Below are 25139 nucleotides of genomic sequence, written 5' to 3' on the forward strand. Positions count from 1 at the left end.
ATAAACATATATACATGTATAACATATATAGTCACACTCTAATATATGTATACATATATAAATATCTAGATAAATAAATACCTATACGTACACACCTATATATATATATATATATATATATATATATATATATATATATATATATTATTTTTAAACTATCATTATCGACAGACACCTGTTTCGTCGTCTACGAATTATCAATATTATTCCCAATTCGCATTTGTGTAAAAATGTACGGTCGTATATATAATTGAATCCATTTAAAAAGTACCGCTTACAAAAACAAATAAAAACATATTGTTCGAACATGTTTTTCCTCACGTATACACACCCACATGTACGCACGCACATACGCACAGACACGTACATATATTTACGTTCACGTATATACACTCACAATCATGTGCATACACACACACACGCTAACGTTCACACATGTACGCACACATACACGCACATGTACGCACACATGGGAAACGTCACTTCCCCTGAAAGGAATTCTAGACATGCGCAGTCAGAACACTCACCCCGATATAAAAGTCAACAACAAACATTCAACTCCCTTTTTCTTCCCTTTGTGCCTGGGTTCGTCAACCAGGCAAGTTCGCGTTCACAGCTCTTGGCTTGAAGACTTTTCCACGTGGACGAGTACCACTATGAACGCGGGGCTTGCTGAGGACAACACACACACACACACACACACACACACACACTCTCTCTCTCTCTTTTCCTTTCTACATGCGGGACTGTCATTTCTCGTCCTCTACTTCATTCCTTTCTTTTCCACGCGTGTAGTCGTCAACGAGTGAATGAACACTTGTTCCACCTAAACCGCTTTATTTTCGACATAAAATAAACGACATGTCTATTTTATCCAGCAATTGAGTTTTGTTTCATTCTTTCCATTCGTTTCATTATTTTCTTTTGTAGCGAGTTAGGATATTTATATCCTGGCCCGCAAAATTATTTCAAAAGAATATTTCATTGATTTAAAAAATAAAAATATCAAATAATAAAACAAGTATGAAAAAACATAACAAATGTTGATAACCCTACTCATTTGTATGTATATATATATATATATATATATATATATATATATATATATATATATATATATATTTATATAGTAGGAAGTGCCCTTGGGCAATTTATATTTCATGGGTCCGGTTTCTAGAATTCATAGAAACCGGACCCATGAAATATAAATTGCCCAAGGGCACTTCCTACTATAGGTATATTTATGATATTTTAATTTTTCTCCCTATATCTTCCAAAATAGAGAATATCACTGATATATATATATTATATGGAAAAATGCGCGTATGAAAAGTAATATTCTTAAGATTTTATTAAACCTGGAAAAGTAAAGGACAAGAAATTCAACCTGGAAAAGTAAAGGACAAGATATTCTAGTAAAGAAAAAAATAAGAATTTTTTAGACTTACAATATTGCAGCTAAAAATAAAAAAGAAGATGGCACTCGGTGTCTTTTTAGATATCGTTAGAGCTTTTGACAACATACCCTTCAGTAGTATGTTCAAGTCGCTACGAGAACTCAATGTGCCACCAGTACTCATCCGATGGATTGAGTATATGGTGAGGCACAGAACAGTTCAAGTAGAACTACTGAGGGCAACTGTTAAAAGGGAAGTAGTTAAATGAAACCCCCAAAGTGGGATTTTATCATCTTTACTATGGAACTGTATGCTGAATCCTCTTTTAAAGGAGTTTAAAAATAGGCATATTTATGCCGAGGCTGATGCTGATGACATCGCAGTGCTGGTCGCGGGTTCAAAAGCATCATTGGTCAGACGCATTGCTAAAATGGGACTACATTTTTCATCAAATGTGATAACGAAAAATTTGAGTTCATTTAAAGAATCATAGAATTCACTAATATTTTTAATCGATAAATTCACCATTTTTTTGCTATAAAATCATAAGGAGAGTTAAAAAAAAATTAGTTATTAAAAAAAAGTTCGGTTTTTTAATTATAAAAAAAAACGATACACGGGATTGAACCTAAAATCTTTCCACCAACCCCCGGTACTCTAACCGTTACACTAACATGTCATATTGGCAAAATCGCAGTAAAAAATATTTATATACAAAAAATGTTATGCAAAGTAAAAAAAAGCGTTAGTCACTTATATACTTACTCTCCTGTTTGTGAACCCACATATTTTGTTGTAACTTTTTTTCTACTGAACCAATTTTCGAAATTTTTTTTTCAAAATGTAGCTAATAAGGTGTTCTATCCAACTATATAACCTGTTTGAAATTTGGTTGCGAACGGAATTAGTGGTGGGGGTTTGAATGTGTCTCGATTCATTCAATTTCGGACTTAAGCATATATTCAACCACTACCGTGGTTGAATGATATATATATATATATATATATATATATATATATCGACATACAGTCCTGTTTCCTTGTATCACAACTCATCAGTGCCGCTAGACTAGCACCTCTTCCAATATATATATATATAAATGACTATGATCACCATAATTTGTTACGATGTTTTTATACTTGTTTTATTATTTTGACTATTATATTTAAATATATGTATATATATATATATATATATCAATTTATTTATATATATATATCTAAATTTATATATATATATATATAAACTTTATTTTTTTTCAGTTTTTATTAATTACCATCTCCACTAAATATATATATATATATATATATATATGTGTGTGTGTGTGAGTGTGATTGCTTTTTTAAATTGATTGCTCGTAGGTATCTTTTAAATCCAGCCTCAACACGATATTAACGTTCACACACGTAACATCAAATCCTTCCTTCTAATTACGATGCTTGCATATTAATAATGTAAATCCTCGAAAGCCCAGTTTGGTCACTTTTAGATTAGCAGACTTTATCACAAATATGACAAGTAAGTATTGCCGATCATGCTAGTGTTCTGAAAAGCCTGTTTGCCCTTTATTTTTTTGTGTGATTTCAGAAGATTTACGAAGCCAGCCTTTGCAAAAAAAGGAGTCTGCTACATTAAGTGCACTTCACTTCCTGTTGTACATATATTGTAGAAAATCATAGTAGTTTTCTGTTAATATATATATATATATATATGCCGATGACTACAAATATATATATATATATATATATATATATATATATATATATATGCCGATGACTACAAATATATATATATATATATATATATATATATATATATATATATATATTTGTAGTCATCGGCATATATATATATATATATATATATATATATATATATGCCGATGACTACAAATATATATATATATATATATATATATATATATATTTGTAGTCATCGGCATATATATATATATATATATGCCGATGACTACAAATATATATATATATATATATATATATATATATATATATATGCCGATGACTACAAATATATATATATATATATATATATATATATATATATATATATATATATATATATTAGCTTTACCTGCAAAGTGTTTTCATAGAGTTTATATATGTAAATATAAAACGCCATCTGTAAATAATGGCTTCACTTTAGCAGTTTAAAATGCAAACTTCAAGTATCGTAGTTCAATTGTTCTCTAAACAACAACAACAAAATAATTTCTTATCAAAGAACCAACTGTTTATTTTCGGAATATTTTTTTACATAATCACTTGAATTGAACTTAAACGTACAAAATTCAAGTATTAGTGTTCAGTTGTTCTCTAAAAAGAAACATTCTTTTTTAACGCGCCCCTGTCTTATAAAAATAATCTACGATAGATTTTTTAGACTGGGTCTTTCTGCTTGTGCGGTAATAAAACTTTTCAGATGTTCTTGTGCTATTAGCTTGTATAAAAGTGTTTACTTTGGTGAAAAACGAAGTCTCTCTTTCAATTAGATTTTTCGATTATCGATTTTCGCTACTCATCGTTGATATTCCGATACAACACCTTTGTAAGAAGACTGCCAGACACATCAAGTACTTTGGTGTTAAATTTCAAAACAATCAGCCCGGCTGTTTCGGAGTTCATAGGGAACGAATTCATACATAGACAGACAAAGTTCCTTTTATATAATACTAGTGGGGGGTGCCCGGCGTTGCCCGGGTGTTTGGAGGTGTGCTCTGGGGGGGGGGTAAATCCAAACAAAATCGAAACTAAAGAATAAGCGAAGTAAGAACTTTGTTTAAATATATAAAAAAAACGATGTTAAACTTCTTTAAAAATTCGGAAAAACAAAAACAAAATAACAAATAACGAACATGATGGAAAAAAAACAAAATATATTTTGGGAGAGAGGTAGGATCGAACCCAAAGTCTTGATTTTAATCGTCTGATGACATAAAATTACGCTACGAAGGCAGCTCTAGCGACGAAATATTATCCATTCTGTCGATAAAAAAAAAGTATTGGTAAAAAATTAAAAATATTCAAACGCTACGAACTTATTCCCCAACCAATATATGTTGTATCACCCAAACTCCCTGTCTTAATAATCAGTCTGTTTCTTGTAATCGAATATTGTTTTGTACATGTATTCTGTACCGATGTGAAAATAAAGATTATAGAGGAGTATAAAATTCCGAAATATTAACTGATGAAAATACTCCAAAAATTTTGATTGTTAAAATTATTTAATCTTTCTTTTCACTTTTAAAATTTAAAATTGTTCATCGTTTGTGATTTATTTAGGTTTTTAATTCTGTACTTGTTCCCTAAATCTATAATTCACTTTTATCAGTATTTGATTGTATCCTGCTTTAATCTTACGTAATTTTACATATATATTATTCATATTTTATATTTTATGAAGTTCAGTTTCAGTATTAATCGAACTGTGTTCCTTTCTTTTCATTTTTAAGTGTTCTGATGTCCTTTTTCAAAAAGCCCTAATCGCGCCTGACTGTTTGAGAGAGCTTGTTTATTGTGCCTGACGTCATTGTTCAGTTAACAGGCCTTGTCTTTCCGTAGCCTCGGCACACAAATTCCGGTGAAGACCAATGGTCGATGCCAGCAAGAAATCAATGGTAAACAGCTGCTGTGGGAAGACAGTATCATTTGTAAAGGTAGAGGTGGGAAGTACAGAAAATCTGTCACCCAAACTCTAGGGAACACCACCGATTATCATCAGTGTGCAATCTGTGATTATTGCCTGTGTGAGAACTCCCAGTGAGTACAAATAATAATAATAATCATAATAATAATAATAATAATAATAATAATGATGATGATGATAATAATAATAACAGTAATAATAATGATAATAATAATAATAATAGTAATAATAATAAGAAGAAGAAGAAAAAGAAAAAGAAGAAGAAAAAGAAGAAAAACGAAGAAGAAACGGAGAACAAGAAGAATAAAAAGAAAAAAAACGAAAAAGAAAGGAAAAAAGGGAAAGAATCGACATTTAATATCGTTTTATTTCGGTCGCTTTTTCAAGAACAAATTTAAATTTTTCCACAACTGAAAACTTTAGAATTAAAGAGGAGACACCCGCCCAATCGTTAACCTTTGACACCGGTTCTCCTTAAGTACAATTTAATTTATTTTTGACGAGAGTGGCCGTCCTCCTTTATCTGCCGTCTCCTTTTTCGTCAATTATAATCGCATTCATTCGAGATAAAAATATGCATTAACAATTAAATGCAAACCTAACTATGCGTGGGCAGAGTCAAGCGACCATTAACGTTGCTAGGGTCGCCATTAAAGAAATTGGTAAGAGTCCTTAAGCGGATGACAAGACCCCGCCATTTACAAAAATAAATAAATATGTATGTTATCTGGTAGTTTAATAAATGTGTACGTTTGAATTTTTTTATTTGTTTTCGGAGTCGAAATTTAAGTTGCGAAATTTCTTTTCATGAAATTTATGAATAATTTATAGATAAATTTGTTTTAGGAATAAATTTCTTGTGTCCTGAGTTTTCGATACGATGGAATTAAAAATTAATGTTCTTTTTTTTTTAATTTTTAAATTTACATATTTAATGTCATGTTATTTTTTGAAACGGTCATCGTTCGTACATTTCACAATAAAGTAGCGCAAGGAAATAAATAGATTACTTCTATGAGGTCTTCGATATTTTACTACTACTACTACTGTTAATAATATTAACAAAAACAAGAACAACAAGAACAACAAGAACAACAATAATAATAATAATAATAATAATAATAATAATAATAATAATAACTTTACAGTTTTATGATGCTTTATATCGGTTAATTTTTCACTCGAAAGCGGGGTTTTACACCAAAGCTAGTGAGCATAGTCAAATGGTCAATTAGATGGAAAGCACCCGTTATAGGATATTTTCTGTGCCAAGCAGAACTGACTTCTGAGGTACGACGATGTTGTAGTTGATTCACAATTTTAACTGTTTCTCAAGATGATCTGAAATTGAACCAAACGCATCTATGATGAATAACATGATGGACGTTTTCTTTTCTGCAATCTTGCAATCTCCACTATCAGTTTCTAATGATCTCATACTTTCTCGTTCTTCTTGCCTATTAAGTTGATGTCGCCTGGGCAAGCTGCATAAGTAATTTGGCATTCATTAACCTTTTCATTCCCAACTACAATATCCTGTTTCCCGTGTGTTATCTTTCGGTCACACTAAACCATGAAATCCGTTATAATAATAATAATAATAATAATAATAATAATAATAATAATAATAATAATAATAATAATAAATGCCGAATAGCTGAAAGACATGAAAGAGGGTTACAACAAATCAAAAAAGGGATAGTGAATGAAATCTGCAAAGAAACCATAAAGTAAACCATAGGGAAAATGGCAAACTGGAGAGCACCAGGACACGACAGGAAACATGCACACTGGTTCAAAAAATGTACAATTATTTTTACTCTAAGGTTAGCTCAAAGCATGAAAAGTCGTATACAGTAAGCAAACGTACCAGCTTGGATGACAAAAGGAAGAACTGCGTTGATACAGAAGGACACAAAGAAAGGAACCGCCTCCAGAAACTATCACGTGCTTACCCACTCTGTGGAAAATACTGACAGCACAACTGAGGGAACAAATCTACAACTCCCTGAATAATCGTGGACTTCTCCCAGAGGAACAGAAAGGATGCCAGAAAGGAAACAGAGGAACAAAACAATTTGCTATATACAGACCAAAAGATCCTAGAGAAGGTAAAAAGAAGAACAAAGAATTTAACCATGGCATGGATCGACTACAGAATAGCGTACGACAGCATCCCTCAAGTATGGATAATAGAATGCTTAAAAATGTATAAAATACCAAGCCGGATCATCAACGTGATTGAAAATACGATGAGAACATGAAGACTGGAATTGACAGTTGATGGACAGCACATAACAGAAATTAACATATAAAAAGGCATCTTCCAAGGAGATTCACTATCACCATTACTGCTCATCATAGCCATGATGCCCCTGAACAATATACTGAGAAAGTGCCAAGCCAAATACAAGTTCTCTAATACGGAGGAAAAAATGAACCACCTGATGTTCATGGACGATCTGAAACTTTTCGCAATGACCAAAAATGAACTAGAGACATTAATAAATACCATCAAGACCTTCAGCCAGGATATCCAAATGGATTTTGATATGGAAAAGTGCGTACTACTAGTTATAAGAAAGGGAAAAATAGAGACGATAGGAGGCATGGAACTACCCAACCAAACGGAGATGAGGGCACAAGGGGAACAAGACGCCTATAAATACCTAGTAGTACTTGAAACAGACACCATCAAAGCAACCGAAATGAAAGAGAGAATTGGAAAGGAATACCCCAGGAGAACGAGAAAATTTCTCGAAACCAAATTATAAACCGAAACCTAATAAAAGGCATAAATACATCGTCGGCATCACTAGTAAGATGCTCTGGACCGTCCATAGGGTGGACTAAAAAAGAACTGAGTCAGCTCGATCAGAAGACCAGGAAAATCATGACCATGCACAAAGCACTACACCCGAAGGACGATGTTGACCAACTCTACGTAAAAAGGAAGGACGGTGGAAGGGGAATAGTTAGTATAGAATACTGTGTGAATGAGACGAAAAAAGAACTAGAAAAATACATAATGCAAAAGACTGAAATAATAATCATAGCAGCGTGTCAATTTTCCTTTAATTTTCAATTTGGCTTTTTGTTAGCCTTTTTTACTTCAAAAATGTGCTTGCGCTTTTAAATTTGGCCTTCTTTGCTTTTTTTTCTGAAAAATTTGTCTACAAATAATTATTATCGTCTGCCAACCCAGGCAGAGAGAGAAAAAAAAGAACGCTCAAGGGAGAGAGAGAGAGAGAGAGAGAGAGAGAGAGAGAGAGAGAGAGAGAGAGAGAGAGAGAGAGAGAGAAAGAAAATTCATTTATTATTGACAGATTAAACACAGACCGTTTGGCCCATCTAGAGCAATGGATGAGAGAAGAACACAGCAAAGAGAAGCAGCAAGAGAGAGACAGATAATCAGACGACAGCGTTTGCGAGAAGAGGAAAGACAATCAATCCGTGATCGAAACAGATAAAGAATGCAACAGCAAAGGCGTAATATGAGCCAGGATGAGCGAGAATTACATCTTGACCATTTGAGAAATAGAGATCACGTAAGGAGAAATAATATGAATATGGAAGAAAGACAGCAATTTCTAGAAAACATAAGAAACAGGGACCATGTAAGAAGAAATAATATGAATCAACAAGAGCGCCAAAATCATCTTGAAAATGAGCGAAATAGAGTTCAACGTCATAGAAATGCCCACAATATGGAACGCCAAATATATTACATTGGGGCCATGATGTCCGATGTCAATTTTGCAGAGCCTTAAGATTCCAAAGAGAACAACTAAATTGCTGTCATAACGGAAAAGTAATGCTACCCCCCCCTTACAAGATTACCCAGAAAATTTAAGATTATTATTTGATGCCAACAATGCCGAGGGTGCAAATTTCAGGCAGAATATAAGAAACTATAATTCTGCATTTGCTTTTGCATCTTTTGGTGCCAATATTAGACCCCCTCCAGGACGTGGACCCTATTGTTTCCGATTACAAGGTCAAACTTACCACTACGCAAGCAACCTCCATGCAAATGACTATGAAGAGAGAAGATATGGCCAGCTGTACATCATAGAAACCAATAAAGCCATACACAATAGAGTAAATGCTCCAGAAAATGCTAACTGTTTAGTGTCTGTTTTTCAAAAGATAAATGAAGCACTGATTAATAATCCTTATGCAGCAGCATACGATAATATGAGGGATATTGAACAACAAGAACAAGAGAGAGCTGCAATTGAGAACGTGTCACCAAGACAAGTAACCATGCACTTCATCCCTGGCCCTGACAGAAGGACATACAACAACCCATCAGGAAATGAGATTGCAGCCATATTCGTTGGTGATGATGGTGCACCTCCAGTACATCGTGATATCATTGTTTATCCCATAGGTCAACAGAGGGAGAGGATTGCTTACATCTCTTGTCATCTTGATCCCATGGTTTATCCTCTTCTCTTTCCGAATGGAGAATCGGGATGGCATATACAAATGGCTCATGTGGCACAACGCCAAACTCGTGTTCGCACCAAAGTCACCATGCAAGAGTTTTACTCATACCAGCTAGCAATCAGAGATAGCTTTAGTGCTTTGCATCGAGCTGGAAAATTATTGCAACACTATATTGTTGACGCTTATGTGAAGGTGGAGGGATGCCGTCTGAACTTCATTAAAAATAACCAAGCATAACCAAGCATAATTAAGAGTGGCATTTTATTCGGGTCTCATGGATCACCTAGGAAGACAGAATGAGCATCAAGAGGCAGGTGTTCCAGTCACTTTGCCCTCTACATTCACAGGAAGTCCGAGAAACATGCAACAAGCATATCAAGATGCCATGGCGATCGTCTGTAAATTTGGAAAACCATATATTTTCTTGACATACACGTGTAATCCAAAGTGTCGAGAAATCACAGAGAACCTTGGACCGCATGAAACAATACAAAACAGGCCAGATTTAGTTGCACGAGTTTATAACATGCACCTAAAGGAACTTATGATTGATATCAAGGATAGACATATATTTGGTGTTTCAGTTGCTCATATCTATGTCATTGAATTTCAAAAGCGCGGTCTACCACATTACCACCTTTTGGTAATGCTGCGAGAGGAAGACAAACTGAGGACAAGAGAACAAATTGATGAGATGGTTTGTGCTGAAATACCTTCATTAGACTACCCAGAGTTGAGAGAATGCGTGAGAACATTGATGATCCATGGTCCATGTGGGATATCAAATCCTAATTCTGTGTGCATGGTTGATGGAACATGTGAGAAAAAATTTTCAAAAGATTTCCTTGAGGAAACGAATACAAATGTATCCGGATATCCAGTGTACAGACGGAGAAACAATGGAGAAAAGATACAAGTTGGCACTCATGAGGTTGACAACAGATTCGTTGTCCCATACAATAAGTATCTACTGGAAAAATACCGTGCCCATATTAATGTTGAAGTGTGTTCCTATATATATATAAAGGTCACGATTGTGCAAACATGGAAATAAAACATGTTTTAGATAATAATGAGCCCACTGGAATATATGAACACAATGAAGTTAAACAGTTTTTGTCATGTAGATATGTGTCTCCTCCAGAGGGCTTTTGGAGATTGTCAGAGTTCAAAATGCATGCTCAATCCCACACTGTTTATCACTTGGCTGTACATTTGCCTGATGAGAAGCATGTTTACTATAGAGAAGGGAATCAAAGACAGGCGGCAGCAAGAGCAGAAGAACGTGACACACAATTGACAGCTTGGTTCAAACTCAATCAAACAGATGAGAATGCAAGAAATCTTTTCTATTGTTCTGTACCTGAGCATTATGTCTTCAACAAACAAACAACAAAGTGGACACGGCGAATTATATTCAGCAACATTTTAACCAGAATGTACTCTGCAAGTCCTCGAAATGAAGAAACATTTTATTTGAGGATGTTGCTCCTTCATGTCCCCGGAGCGACTTCATTCAGCAATTTGAAGACAATCGATGGTCAAGAAATGGCCATCTTCAAAGACGCATGCATCAGACTACGCCTGGTTGAGAATGACAATGCATTGCAGGAAGCTTTGACAGAAGCAGCAGCTCATCAGATGCCACGACAACTATTATCCATGTTTTCCATGATGTGCGTCTTCAACCAGCCCGTGAATGCTCTGCATTTATGGAATGAGAATAAGCATTTTATGATCGAAGATCTGCTGCTTAGATATGATAACATAACTGCTGAAAATGTTGCTCTCCACTTTACGAATACCTTATTCACGGAAAATGGCATGAATTGCAACATGTTTGGTCTGCCTGAACCAGTTGGAGATCATCCTGGACATGAAGGAGATGTTGGAAACTCTAACAGATGTGACTTCTCTTAATATTGAACAGAGGCAGATATTCAATGCTGTGGTTGCAAGTGCCTTCTCTGTAGAGCAAGGTGAGCAAACAAAAAATAGATTATTTTATGTGGATGCACCCGGTGGTTCAGGAAAAACCTATCTTTTCAACAAGTTATATGAATACCTTAACGTTAACAACATTAAGACAAACACTTCTGCTTGGACTGGTATTGCTGCAACACTGCTGAAATGCGGCAAAACTTTGCACAGTATATTCAAGCTTCCGGTTCCCTTAAGCGAAACAAGTGTCTGCCATGTGCCACCGAACTCTGAGCAAGGAAACTTTCTGATGCAAGTTAAAGTCTTCATTATTGATGAAGCTTCTATGATACCATGCTATGCGCTGAAAGCCATTGATAAATGGTTGAAGGATATAATGAACACCCACACTGCATTTGGTGGTACAGTAATGTTACTTGGAGGCGACTTCAGACAAGTACTTCCGGTTATCCCGAGAGCTCCTCCTGCTGCTGTGCTAGATGTGTGCCTCAAACGCTCAGACTTATGGCACAGCTTTCATCACATGAGCCTCACACAGAACATGAGAGCAAATTCAAATGAACAGGAGTTTTCAATATGGCTTCTGCAAATGGGCAATGGATCACTCCAGAGTTCTCTTGATGAAGTGGCTCCAGATGCTATTGACATTCCTGAAATGTGCACATGTAATGGCTCTTTGATATCGGAGGTGTTTGACAACTGTACGGCTGAAGAGATGAAAGCAAGAGTAATCCTATCTCCAAAGAATTCTGAATGCTTAGCGGTCAATAGGGAAATTTTGAGAATGTTGCCAACAGAAAATAAAACGTACCTCAGCACTGATTCTGTAAGTTGCGATAATGACGAGGAAGCACAAAATTATCCAATGGAATTCATTAATTCTCTCACTCCATCTGGCATGCCTCCTCATAGGTTGAATTTGAAATTTGGAGCAATAATTATGCTACTGAGAAACCTCTCCATAACTCAGGGACTGTGTAACGGCACTCGACTAGAGGTCATTCAGCTTCACGAGCACAGCATCAAGGCATCAATAATCAGCGGTTCACACGCTCATAAGAGAGTACTTATCCCAAGGATAAAACTGAAACCTAGCGATGCCAATATTCCTTTTGTTCTTCATCGCACTCAGTTCCCAGTTCGCCTCTCATACTCAATGACAATAAATAAAGCTCAAGGTCAGACTTTTGATAGAGTTGGCATATATTTACCAAAGCCATGCTTTACTCATGGCCAGCTTTATGTAGCGTTCTCAAGAGCAAGAGCAATGAAGACTGTGAGAGTTAAAGTCCAACATCTTAATGATTCCACGCATGGCCACAGAAGAGGAATCACATTTACACGAAATATCGTATACACAGAAGTCATCTAAAATTGTCCATGTGTTTGGGTTCCCTGAGGCAATCTGAATAGTGGACGTATATGGGAGAAAAAAACAGATGTAATGACAGTTTATAATTTATAAACGTTGACATTTGAAATGTATTTTAAGTAATCAAGCATATGCATCTAAACATCAAGAACATATTCTGGGATAGTTTTGGTTAGGTTCAACGTTAGGTTCAAATATTTTGGAACAAAATGCACAGGTTTAACCCATCACTGTGCGAAATTAACAATATCATGTTTTAAATACTCTAAGTCTCCATTATATAATAAGTATATGATAAATAAGCTAAAAATTAAATAAAACTTTTGAAAATATTTTAAAATAAACATATTTATAAAACATAATTGAGGATGAATTTATTGAGAATATTTGGAGCACTAATATCGTGATTTTGGTATATACATATTTACATACATTGTACCTACCGTACTCTTCATTTACTATTTAAAAAAATAGTACACAGCGTGAATTCGTCTGCCAGGGCAGTAAAGGGTTAATGTAAATGTTTCAAGGTACGGATATGTGATGGGATAATGTGTATGTGAAAAAAAAGAAAAGAAAACGTGAAATTTTCACGGGTCCAGCTAGTACCTATAATAGTAGGAGAACTAGGAACAATTCCGTATAACTTTGAAAAAAAAAGAATGGGAGAAATTGGAATCAAAGGAATGACTGGAAAAATACAAAGACCAATAATAATGAAAATGGCTGAAATATTAAGAAAAGCCCTTGAATGTGGAAACTAACACACAGGAGCAACAAGCGCAGGCCAGACAAACTGCTACAAAGGCAAAACATGAAACACTACATGGAACCAAGAACACCGAAGCCGCATATATATAAGTTCTCTAACACCACCCCATCCTCCCATTACCATATCACTGCCTCACCCCCAAAACAAAATAGTGAGACCAAATAACCAAGTAGAGTCAAGAAGGAAAGAAAGTCCGAGGAACTGACAAGACCTCCGCCGGATAAGTGCGAAGAGAACTGGGACCTTCGGGAGGCTTATTGCCACTACAAATCCCAGCAAAGACCAATAGCCGCTGCCAACGAGAAATCAATGACAAGCAGCTGTTGCGATAATGCAAATTTATTTGCAAATGTTATCGAAAGAGGTGGAGAGTACTGGAAACTCAGGGAGACTTGTTGTCGCTCAGCTTCCAGGGAACACCACGGATTGTTTTCAAGGAGAGATATTTGATGACCTGTGTGAACGCTCCCTGTGAGTCAATAATAATAACTGTTATTATTATTATTATTATTATTATTAGTAGTAGTAGTAGTAGTAGTAATAGTAGCAACAGCAAGAATACGTACAGATTCTAAAATTGCTTAACCTATTTATCTTTATATTTTCCGGTCAATGAGAGATGGCGTCGAATTATGATTTAGAATCTATAGCAAAACCTTAATTATGGATGTCGGCAACCTTCATTTTGTCAGTCCTTTGAGTACAAGCGACACCGTGGATTTGGTAAAAAAACACTATGTGTTATTAATATGAATTTCATTTACTGTTTATGCTATATTTGTTTAGTTTGTTTGTCCGTTTCATTTTCCTTGGGGACTAATTTTGTAAAGACCATTGTTCAACGAAGTAAGAATCATGGTATTCGATCGATACACAGTTAGAGATCAATCAGGATTAATAGAAATTGTCACAACTGTAACACAACGCGGGCGCGGGTGCAGCAGATGTATACAAATGATCAAGTCCTGTGCGATGCGACGTCACAGCGAGGAAGAAGGAGAAAAAAGATTATAAAAGACAAAAAAGACGTGTTCGACACGACAGAGTCTGGTTAAGAACATTAGAGTGTAAGAAGACTTTGGAAAAATATACAACGTGCTATTCTAGAAAGTATCTGTAGATAAATGTCTGTTGCTTCAACTGAAAAAAAGTGAGTCGAATTCTTTCCTTTTCTTTGTTTCTTTGCAACTGTTGGCATATAGCGTGTAGATTCCGAGTGCGAACTCGTGCGTAACGTTACAACGACAATATAATATTTACTCTGGAACTTTACTCGGAATTTCTGGTTCGATCTGGCTGAGATTTTGTGCAAACCTTTGTTATAATAACGTAAAGCAATCCAAGTATTATGGCATCCATTCGGTGCACAGTTAGGAATTAATACGGATTATTCACCATGATAGAAACATATACTGCAGAAGTTTTCTCGTAAACTACTAGTCCGATCTGGCTAAAATTTTGTATGGGCATTTGTTATAATAAGAATAGGCAAACTAAACGTTATGATATCCGTTTGATGCACGATTAGGGATTGATAGGGAATATTCACCACAATATCACATATACGCTAGAAGCTTTTTCGGAAACTACTTGGTCGATCTGGCTGGGATTTTGTATGCGTATTTGTTATGATATAGCGGACTAGATGTTACTGTATCCATAATTGATCGTTGAACAGTTATGGACTAATATGCATGAATAAAGATTAGTATTTATTTGAAACTGAGCACACACTTCACCATAATATACCATCAATTAAACATAAAACTCTCATTCCAAGTGAATATATTATAACTATGTTTTTTCAGCAATAAATAGTGTAAGTGAGATATTCTTTAAACACAAGAAATTAATGTTACTTTGATAAATTTGTTGAAAATTGCACTCTTGGTTGTGTATTAAGATTACATTAAAACAAAAATATAACAGGTATTGTTTGTTTTAACAGAATTTGATCGAAAGGTAGAATTCTATTTCAAAGAGGACGCGTTGTAAATCTATATCTGCTCTATCGTGATTTTCGTGTTGAGTGCTCGACTGAGATTTAATCTATAGTCCTCCTATTTACATTTACAACAAACACCCGTCTAGCTACAACCAATGCAAATAATTCCCCTTATTCCCTATGTGCGTAAATCTAAACGAAAATTCCATGAACAAATTTTCTTTTTCTAGAAATATCCGCCTGTAGAACTCTATACCGAGATTTGTTTGTTAGCTGAATACAACACAGTCGTTTTTAAGTCCATTGTGAACAAGTACTTGCTATGCCGTTCCCTTAATAGAATTCTACATAATTTCTACTACAATTTGATTTAGGGTTTGCGTTAGTTTCTGAATCATTTCTCGATGCCGCTGCGAAAGTTCAGTTAATTTTGTATCTCTACGTTTAAAAAAAGAAACTTAAATGTCTGGTGCTGGTAAAGCCGAACCAACTTCGCATTTGTCAATTCTACTTACGGCTAGGCTTGATATCGCATGTTTTTTTTTTCCTTAATGTTTCAATCTCTTTTCGTTTGCGTTTTGAAATAACGTTTTTTGAACTTCATCTTTTGTAACGTTTTTCTTTTTTGTTACATCTTTTATTGTTCTCGTCGTAGCTGCGTTATTCCTCGACATCGTTTCTAATTGTCTGCCTTCTTATTTCCAAGTTTTCTTTGATTTGCTATATGCGCTTCATATGATGTCATAGATTGTTTTCATTGACAGCTTGATGGCCCGTATTTGTTTCTTGGACTTTCTTAAACTTGCAGATTCTTTGGTTAAAATTGTAATGATTAACACTGTTTATTACTCCCCGTCCCAAATAAATTCTTAGACGTTTGAGATAATTTTCATTTTTTTTAAAGTTCCGTTCAAATTTACTGATAAAAATAATGCACCAATAAAATTAATTCATTTCAGTCACCGTGCAAGCTGATTTGAGTGTTTTCTGCAAAGTTTATTTGTTAAATCTCTTCCACGCATGAAAATTGATAAGGAACGATCAAATAATGTTCAACTGTAATTTCACTGCTTTATTAAATATTGTTGTTATTACGTACTTGCGTAAATAATCGCCTGGCTTTCTCGTTAAATCTTATTTTTATAATTCTATTTTTTCGTTACTTTTGATATAACACTCCTAAAGTTTATGACAACGCTTATCCCAATTTTGTTTCGAAAAATGCAGCTACTTTCCAATTTCACATCAGTTATATAGTTCAGATATATTTGTTTATATGGTCAGCTTGTTTTGAAAATATACGTAACTATTGTCTTTTCTTTATTTTTCAGAAATGCATTTTTTATTTTTATTGAGAATGTGGTTGCATTTATTCTTTTTCCCTTTTGAGGGGGTAATTTTCATATTCATAGTTGACTTTTATGACATATACCCGATTACTCTATGTGGTTAAGATTTCCTCTACCGCTTACAGTTCCACAAGTTTCTATAGATGAGATTGTGTTTACTTTCACATTTCGCTAGTATTCTTCGCCTAATTTTGGAATTCTTTGTCAACACCCGGCGTCGAACAAATATGAGGCATTTAAAATCAACCGCCGTCAATTCCGTTAGTCTAAAGTTTTATCAGTTCTTGTTTACGACCGACACGGGCGTTAAATAATCTTCGTCGTCCCGGATAACCAGATAAAAGCATATCCACCTTTCGTGGAAAAATAGCGTATTGGGGCGGAAAGTTCTTAATTTATGGGGTTTTTGCGAACTCTAGATTTGTGTTTCATAGGTAAGACGGAGTCTAGGAACGAGCTGAATTCAAAAGTCCTAATTTTTGTAAAAGTAGTCAAACTTCGCATCGAGGAAGTCATCGCAATCGACGATGAAAAGGTATTCATACCTTCTAAAAAAACAAAACTGTCAAACATTTTTTTTTCTCAGTGGCGTAGGTAAATATTTCCATTACGTTCCATATCATGTTATGTGAAAACACTGTGTTATTGTTTGGTTTATTGTTAAGTCTTTTGAGAAGTAATTCTTGATTTTCCAATTTTGTTGTTGTTGGATCAATTTTTCTTTAATTTTCTGTTGATGTAGAAGCTGTTGGCTTTATAGTTTATGTTGTTGTTGGATACACCTTCCTTCAGTTTTTTGTTGTTCTATTTGTGATTTCACTGTCTGAACAATACTAGTCTTGGCTTTATCCATCTTGTGGGTTTGTATTGTTTACAAGAACGAAAATAAATTAATCGAGAAAAAAAACTCAAGCTTTTTCGTGATATTTCCTAATAGCCGCTGTAGTTTTACTAATTACAGTTTAATGCGGCACGCTGAACAAAATTTTACACCATTTCCTTTTTAAAAAATAGTTAATTAGAGAAAATCTTACAGATTTATCCTTTTAGTTTTAACTACTGTTTATTTCTGGTGTTCGACAAAAGTGATCCCATTTTTCTTCACTCCATTTGTTGAAGGGATTTTATTTTCATAGTAGTAGTTGAAAAATATCTTGTTAGTTTAATATGTTGCTCGGTAATCAGAATATTTCGATATGTACAATGTATACACGAATGTGAGTTTATTCTTTTGTTGTTAGTAAAGCTCTGTTGTTTGTATTTCTTTTATGAATTCGAAATCTTCGTTACCAAACTTGCTGTGTTGTCGGTATTTCCATTTATAAATTCGCGTTCTTCGTCACCAAGTCGTTGTGACTTGTAAGAGTTACTAAGAATAACTGGGACATGGCTATTATTTTGAATAAAGATATTTGTATTTACAACAAGACAGTATATAGAGATAACGAGAGTGTTAGTATTTAGCGCTAATATGCCGTTCTACAAGATACGGTACTTACCTTACCACCGTGAGAGGACATGACAAAAGATCGTAAGGTAAGATGGATGAGGTATCGCCCTTAATGGAGGAGCACTTCGGCCCCGCAAATAAAAGTTCGAAAGTTAAAATGCCACTAAAATGGATGATGCTCTGTCCTATGATAGTCAAGGTCTAAACCTCGACTGGCGTACTAAAAGATGCGCCCAATGTAGTACCTCTTCGGTTCAAGAGGGTTCATATATTGTGTATGCTTGATACCACACAGCATTTAAATATTCTACCTAATATATTATGCTGCTATTTCTAGGTGTTTGGGAACACAGAAACGTAAGCTGTTCAAAGGAAGATCAATGAGTGTTCTTTTCAAATGATGTCAGATAGACGTAATTTCCCCACCAAAGTGCATCAATCATGATTTCATATTTCAAGTTGCGATGTGGATTCTCTATCTTTAGAATATTTATGAATGTTTTCTCAGGAGTTTATTTTATGTCATAGTTATGAACGTACTAAATCATGAGCTCACATTTGTTTGAATTTCTTCTTCTTCGTATGAGTTTGGGAGTGATCTTTGTTAAGTTTTGTCTCATAATACCTACATAATTACCGATAATCGATAATCGAAACCATTATTTTAATTCACCTATCATCGCAAAGCAATTTTTCCATGTCGTCGCTTAGCAACAATTATCAAACACCAAGCCATGAACATTCTACTGTGGGTAAGTTGATAGTGTTTTTTTTTTTTTTTTTTTTTCATGACGTGGTTTGTTGTTTCAAACTCCGCGCGTCAATTTCTTAATTTATTTTTTTCAATAACTGCATAGAATTTTATAAAACTTAAAAAATTTACGTGTTTTTTGTATGATGTGGTCTGTGTGAGTACAAACTCCGCACGTAAATTTTTTTTTCGTTAATTGCAAAGGATTTTATAAGACTTGAAAATTTACGTATATATATATATATATATATATATATATATATATATATATATATATATATGTGTGTGTGTATGTGTGTATCTGTGTGTGCGTGTGTGTGTAGGTTCAAATCACGAACATAAATTTCTTAATATTTTATTTTCTTTAACTGGAAAGAAGTTAAAAGAATCAATAGGTTCTCTAGAGTGCAATGTAAAACACCATATATTCTGATAAGTTACTGCATAGAGGCATGTGAAGTTTCCTCCCGAGCGATTTCACACATTTCGATGGCAATAAAAATATAGGAGTGTGAAATATTCGTTGATCATCCTTCAATCCCGGGCAACAGCAGGTCTCCCTGCTAATATATTATAAATTTAGAGTATTTGTAAAAAGTAAAAACGGCTTAAAAAACTAATGTGCAGGAAAACACTCTTCATCAAGTTTGTTGTAAGTTTCTTAGAAAACATGAAATTATACATCCAGGTGTTCTGAAAATTGGCGTCACTACATCAACAGAGAACGGGACTATTAGAAAATAATATCTGAGAATAAATGAGAAATAATTGAGAGTGAATTTTGCAGTAGAAAATCTAAAAAAAAGAATTACTAAGCAATTATTTTTAAAAATCTTCATAAATTTGACACGAGAAAAACTCAAATAACTGGGACAAATACCAGGAAATTAATGACCATGCACATTAGAATGCATCTGAAGGGTGATATACTAATGCCCTCCCTTTTTTCCTTTTCTATTAATCAGGTATGTACAATACCTCGTACAATTCTATGTCACACTTAGGCAAGATGTAGTCTTGGAAGCCTCCCTAAAAAAAATCGGTACAAAATCTCAGCCAGATCGCCCCGTATTTTAAGATAAAATTTACTGAGAAAAAAATGTGGCATTGCGGTGACTACTCATTATTAATTGAAAATAACCACTCATTGTCCATCGAACGGATACCATAATATTTAGTTCGCAGCAATTTATTTAAACAAAGGATTTTACAAAATTTCATCTAGGTCAGACCAATAGTTAACATGTTGAACTGATAGATAGACAAACTAAGAATATATATATATATATATATATATATATATATATATATATATATATATATATATATATATATAACTTGGTGAGTTAAAGGTAGAGAGTAAATTAAATTCCTTAGGAGGAGACTTATTGGGATAATACAAAACTCAACAAATTGATTTGGAGTTTATATGGGAGTGACTGAAAGTAGAACATGAAATAATATGAACTATATATTGGTAAATATAGAATGATCAACTTATTTAATGAGGGTATGCATACATTTATTTTGAGAGTAAAGGGAACTCTTTATACCATGGTATTTCGAAGCCTAATGCTTCTCATCAGAAGAGGAGAGAAGATGCTAGGTAACATAATGGGGGTGTGAGGTCTAGCGAGAATTGCACTAGGAACGAAATATATGATATATAAATAAATTATTGATGTTGTGTTGCTTGTTAGGCTTCGAAATACCATTGTATAAAGAGTTCTCTTTACCCCTAACAATTGTACGTATACCCTTATCAAATGAATGAATCAGTCTATATGTATCATAATTTTTATTACGTCATTTTCTACGTTTATTGACACACACACACACACACACACATATATATATATGTTTTATTTTTTTATTACCGTTTTATCTGTTTGGTTACGTATGTTTCGGATGTTGAACCGTGTTTACGATCTAACAGCTTCGTCAGACCTTACAGTATTGAGCACTCTCTTCAGGTTTTTACTAATTGCTAGTTTTACCAAATATATATATATATATATATATATATATATATATATATATATATATATATATATATTATTTTCTGACTTTCAGACAGTTCATATTTTTCCAATATTGGTGTTTAAATAAAACAGCGGATCAGGTTATTTATTTTTCATCGTATAATTTTGCTTTATTTAATGTATGCTATTTAAAGAACAGTAATTAAAAAAGAAGGGCACGAGAAAAGACTAAAAGAGAAAAGAAACTATATATTTGAAAAACCAAACAAAAAAAAAAACTCAATATAAGAAATGAACCAAAAAGAAGGAGAAAAGATGCAAACAAAAACAAATCTCTACAACAGACAAAAAAAAAATATCCTAAAATAAAATTAATGAATCGCACGGAACACCTCATCACCGGATGATGATCTATTAATTCCGTGCAGACGAAAACTCTATTATGGTTGGCAAATATTTGACCGCTAACAACTCAAGCGGACGCGGGCGACATCGAGCTGATGTTTGTGTTTGTAATTTGTCCAGCCTCGTTCCGATTTCAACGGTTCTAAAATAGGCGTACGTGTGGGTAAAGATGTAGGAATTTATCATCAGCGTTCTAGTGAAAAAGGATATTTTTGCCCATGACGAAAAGAAATATTAGCTTGAAATAAAATGAAATTAATATTTTTAGAACACGGATGTCACTCCGAATTGACGAAGCGTGATTACAAATGTGTAATTTATCGACCGTGGTAAAATGATAGGCAGTTGACGAGAATCGAGACATAAAATTTAGATTATTTTTGAAGTTTTAAGCATTTTTATCTGTTTAGAAAAAATGTTAAAATAAAGATAAAATAAACACGTATATGGAAAGGTTATATTTCCTTTGTGTGATATTTTTAAATATAATAAGAATAGCAATAGAAGAAAAAATAGCAGGATATTAAAAAAAAAATTATTGAATTCCAGACGTCTGCTCTACCAATCCGACATAATTCTATTTTATCAAAGGGAGATAACTACTAGATTGGAGAATAAGTTCGTGTACCGTGTGAAAATAATCAATTCAAAACAATTGTCCACGGCCTTCTGTTAAATACCTGGAAGCTTTTAAATTCCCTCAAAGTACGGGTGTAAATCGAACAATTCGAAACATGCTTCTAGAATTTGACTGTAATAACATTTCAAAAAGTGCCATATACTCCTGCTGACATGACCACGAATTCACCAACTACATCTCATTTCAAAGGGGTGCTCTTCCTCGAAAAATAAGAACAGATGTTAGCCGTAGGTGGTAATTGTGGTGATCGTGGTGCTGTAGGATATGGTTCAGGAAGCGGAGCCATTCTATCCATTTCAGCTTATTTCGTCTAGACGTGAGATCGGAAAGGTCCGATTCAACCATCGACTGGTAACTTCATTTCTTAGTATCTACAAATAGCGTTACAATAAATTATACCTCTAACTTCATTTTGTCTGATGCAGCTGAAATTTAGAATATGCAATGCTTTATATTTCTATGGGTTATGTAGAAAATTACAGCTATGGACTAATTGTGGTTTCTGATTTACTCGTATTTGAATTGAGTCAGGTATAAAATGGCGCCTGTTGAGTGTTGTGCAATGATCCGGTTTTTGTATTTGAAAGGACCCACAGGAGACGTTTGATAAAATAAAAAAAAAAAAACGTTAAATGGTTATAATGCCTCCGAATATGATCGTGTAAAACTCTGGTATTGTGAATTCAAACATGACCAGGCGTCTATGGAAACAGCACCGGGGCTTGATCCCTCCCCCTTGCAAGTGCATTTGTCTGTCAATTTGAGTAATTTTAGAAGATCCAGGCGTGACTATTCACACAATAGCCCAAGAGGTTAAGATTAGAACAGGTTTTTGGAAACAATCATGCATGCCTTTTTGCATATGCATAAATTATCTGACAGTTGGATTTCCAGATTACTGACGTTTTTACCAGAAGCGAGAATTCGTCGAGTGCTCGAGTATGAATTCGGAGATGTACCGAGAAGATAAGTCAAAATTTTTCAAAAGCCAGGATGAAAGCTGCGTCTATAACTATGATACAGAAGACAAATCCCAGTCTATGCAGTGAGATCACTTAGAGACATTACATAAAAATCGACGACTGTGCAGCTATGCGCTGGCAAGAGTATGCTCACAGTCTTCTGGAACCAGTACGGAGAAGTTATGACAGATATCTTTGCAAAGGGACCGACAACTACAGGAGCCTATTATACTTCATTTTGGAGAAAATGAAAGGAAACTATCAAAATAAAAATCGGGACAAGATCATCATTTCTATTCCCGCCTCAGAAATGAAAGATGCAACTATTTATTTTTTATAAGTAACACGCATTATATATTTTAAAATACGAACAGAAAATATAATTATATAAGATATCTTTCACACTTTTACCGTGTTCCTATACTTGTACCAACGCATTATGCAACCCAGAAAAAATTTTGAGGTTTTCCCAGGAGTTTATTCCATTGTCTGTTCTATTTCGAGACTGAGATCTTTTATGATAACCTGACAAAGCAGGGGAGGTAACTTTGTAAAACCAAATAAAGTCATACATACGCATGTTTACTTTTTATTCTCTTTCGATGTAACTGTTTCATGAGTTGCCGTTTCGTCTCGTCTAGTGATCAGCAATCGTCTGTTTGTTAAACTAAAACAAATAAACTTCTCATGCATGGATGACACAAAATAAGCTTTGCTGGGTTTTGTAAAGGTTTTATGAGACAAAATTGATTTGAGAGAGAAAATACGTAACACAAATTATTTACTTCTTAATTTATGAACGTATTCTTAAGACATGAGCGACACAAGAGACAGCGGCTTGAGGTAAAATTCAGCTTAGATTATTGCTACATTATTCGAGGTGACCTTCTCGCAATGCTTTCAACGTAGAGACTGGACTAAAAATCAAATTTCCTTTTCTGAAAAACGTGACGTCGACGACGTTTTGTGTACAGAGTTTTATCTCTTGCCCCAGCTTTAACTCACATCACTCATCCTTGGGTAATACTTCTGTTAGATAGGTTTTCGTGACATGCGCTAATGCGACCCTTATCAAGGTTTACACTAGCTAGCTTAATCGCAACTTACTGGTGTAGGGTCACAAATATATAACATACTTATTAATTATATTTTTTATTTATATATTAAAGGCACTTTGATTGTGTGTTCTGCACGTGTGAGTTCGTTTCCTATAGACTCCGAAACGTCTGGGAATTTATTTTTAAATTTCGTACAAATTTACTTTATGTGTCTGGGAATGTTGTTAATTCCTCCGGTAAGTATCGAAAATTGATAATCGAAAAACCCGATTAAAGAACAATTCAATTTTAGCCAAAGTTAACACCCTCGTACAGATTAACACCACAAGTGCTTTATAAAAGTCTTATCACCCTACAAGCAGAAAGATATGGCGTATGAAATAAACAGTATGTTATTTGAGAAGACAGGGGTGCGTTCAAACTAATTGTTTCTGTTCAGTGCACATGATACTTAACTTCCCTATTTTAAACTTTAATTCAAGCCATTATATAAAAAATATTATTACAGTAGAAAAATGCGAGCATGAAAAGTAATATGGTTAAGATTAAACATGGAAAAGAAAAGGACAATATATTCTAGTAAAAAAATAATGAACTTATAACTTCAAATGTTGCCGCATTACGAATTGATTATATAATTTTATAAATTGAAATAAAAAAAAATTCTTAATGTTGTAATATTTTAAATTATAAATTTATTATATGTTTACTAGAATATCTTATCCTTTTCTTTTCCATGTTTAAGATTAACCATATTACTTTTCATGCTCGCATTTTTCTATTGTAATCCATGATTTTAGCAGGATTTCAGTGAATTCAGTTGTTCTTTGTTTAATTTCAGTCTTATATTTTTGCTCCCATAAACATAGCATACACATTTGTAATAACAATGCACGGCATTCGTTTGCTTTCATTCTCACTAGTTATTTCTCTTTTCCCGAGAGTGGTGAATTAGTAGCAACACTAGTCGCTGAAGCGGCGTGGTGGCTATGGAAAC

General features: G+C 34.1%; 3 protein-coding genes across 3 annotated transcripts; all 3 read left to right on the forward strand.

Moving 5' to 3' along the window:
* Positions 1 to 9260: 9260 nt before the first annotated feature.
* LOC145278183 (uncharacterized) lies at positions 9261 to 9752 on the forward strand. The gene has a single exon (XM_080130465.1). The coding sequence runs from the start codon at positions 9261 to 9263 to the stop codon at positions 9750 to 9752; it is 492 nt and encodes a 163-aa protein (XP_079986591.1).
* Positions 9753 to 9789: 37 nt separating this feature from the next.
* On the forward strand, positions 9790 to 10569 carry LOC145278184 (uncharacterized). The gene has a single exon (XM_080130466.1). The coding sequence runs from the start codon at positions 9790 to 9792 to the stop codon at positions 10567 to 10569; it is 780 nt and encodes a 259-aa protein (XP_079986592.1).
* An 822-nt stretch (positions 10570 to 11391) lies between these two features.
* LOC145278185 (ATP-dependent DNA helicase PIF1-like) lies at positions 11392 to 12828 on the forward strand. The gene has a single exon (XM_080130468.1). The coding sequence runs from the start codon at positions 11392 to 11394 to the stop codon at positions 12826 to 12828; it is 1437 nt and encodes a 478-aa protein (XP_079986594.1).
* Positions 12829 to 25139: the final 12311 nt, after the last annotated feature.

The sequence above is a fragment of the Euprymna scolopes genome, chromosome 6 (genome assembly GCF_053919585.1).
Source record: "Euprymna scolopes isolate OS-2025 chromosome 6, ASM5391958v1, whole genome shotgun sequence".
Taxonomy (NCBI): domain Eukaryota; kingdom Metazoa; phylum Mollusca; class Cephalopoda; order Sepiida; family Sepiolidae; genus Euprymna; species Euprymna scolopes.

Coding starts and splice junctions, on each gene's coding strand:
- LOC145278185 (XM_080130468.1), top strand. CDS start 11,392: ATGAAGGAGATGTTGGAAACTCTAACAGATGTGACTTCTCTTAATATT.
- LOC145278184 (XM_080130466.1), top strand. CDS start 9,790: ATGGATCACCTAGGAAGACAGAATGAGCATCAAGAGGCAGGTGTTCCA.
- LOC145278183 (XM_080130465.1), top strand. CDS start 9,261: ATGAGGGATATTGAACAACAAGAACAAGAGAGAGCTGCAATTGAGAAC.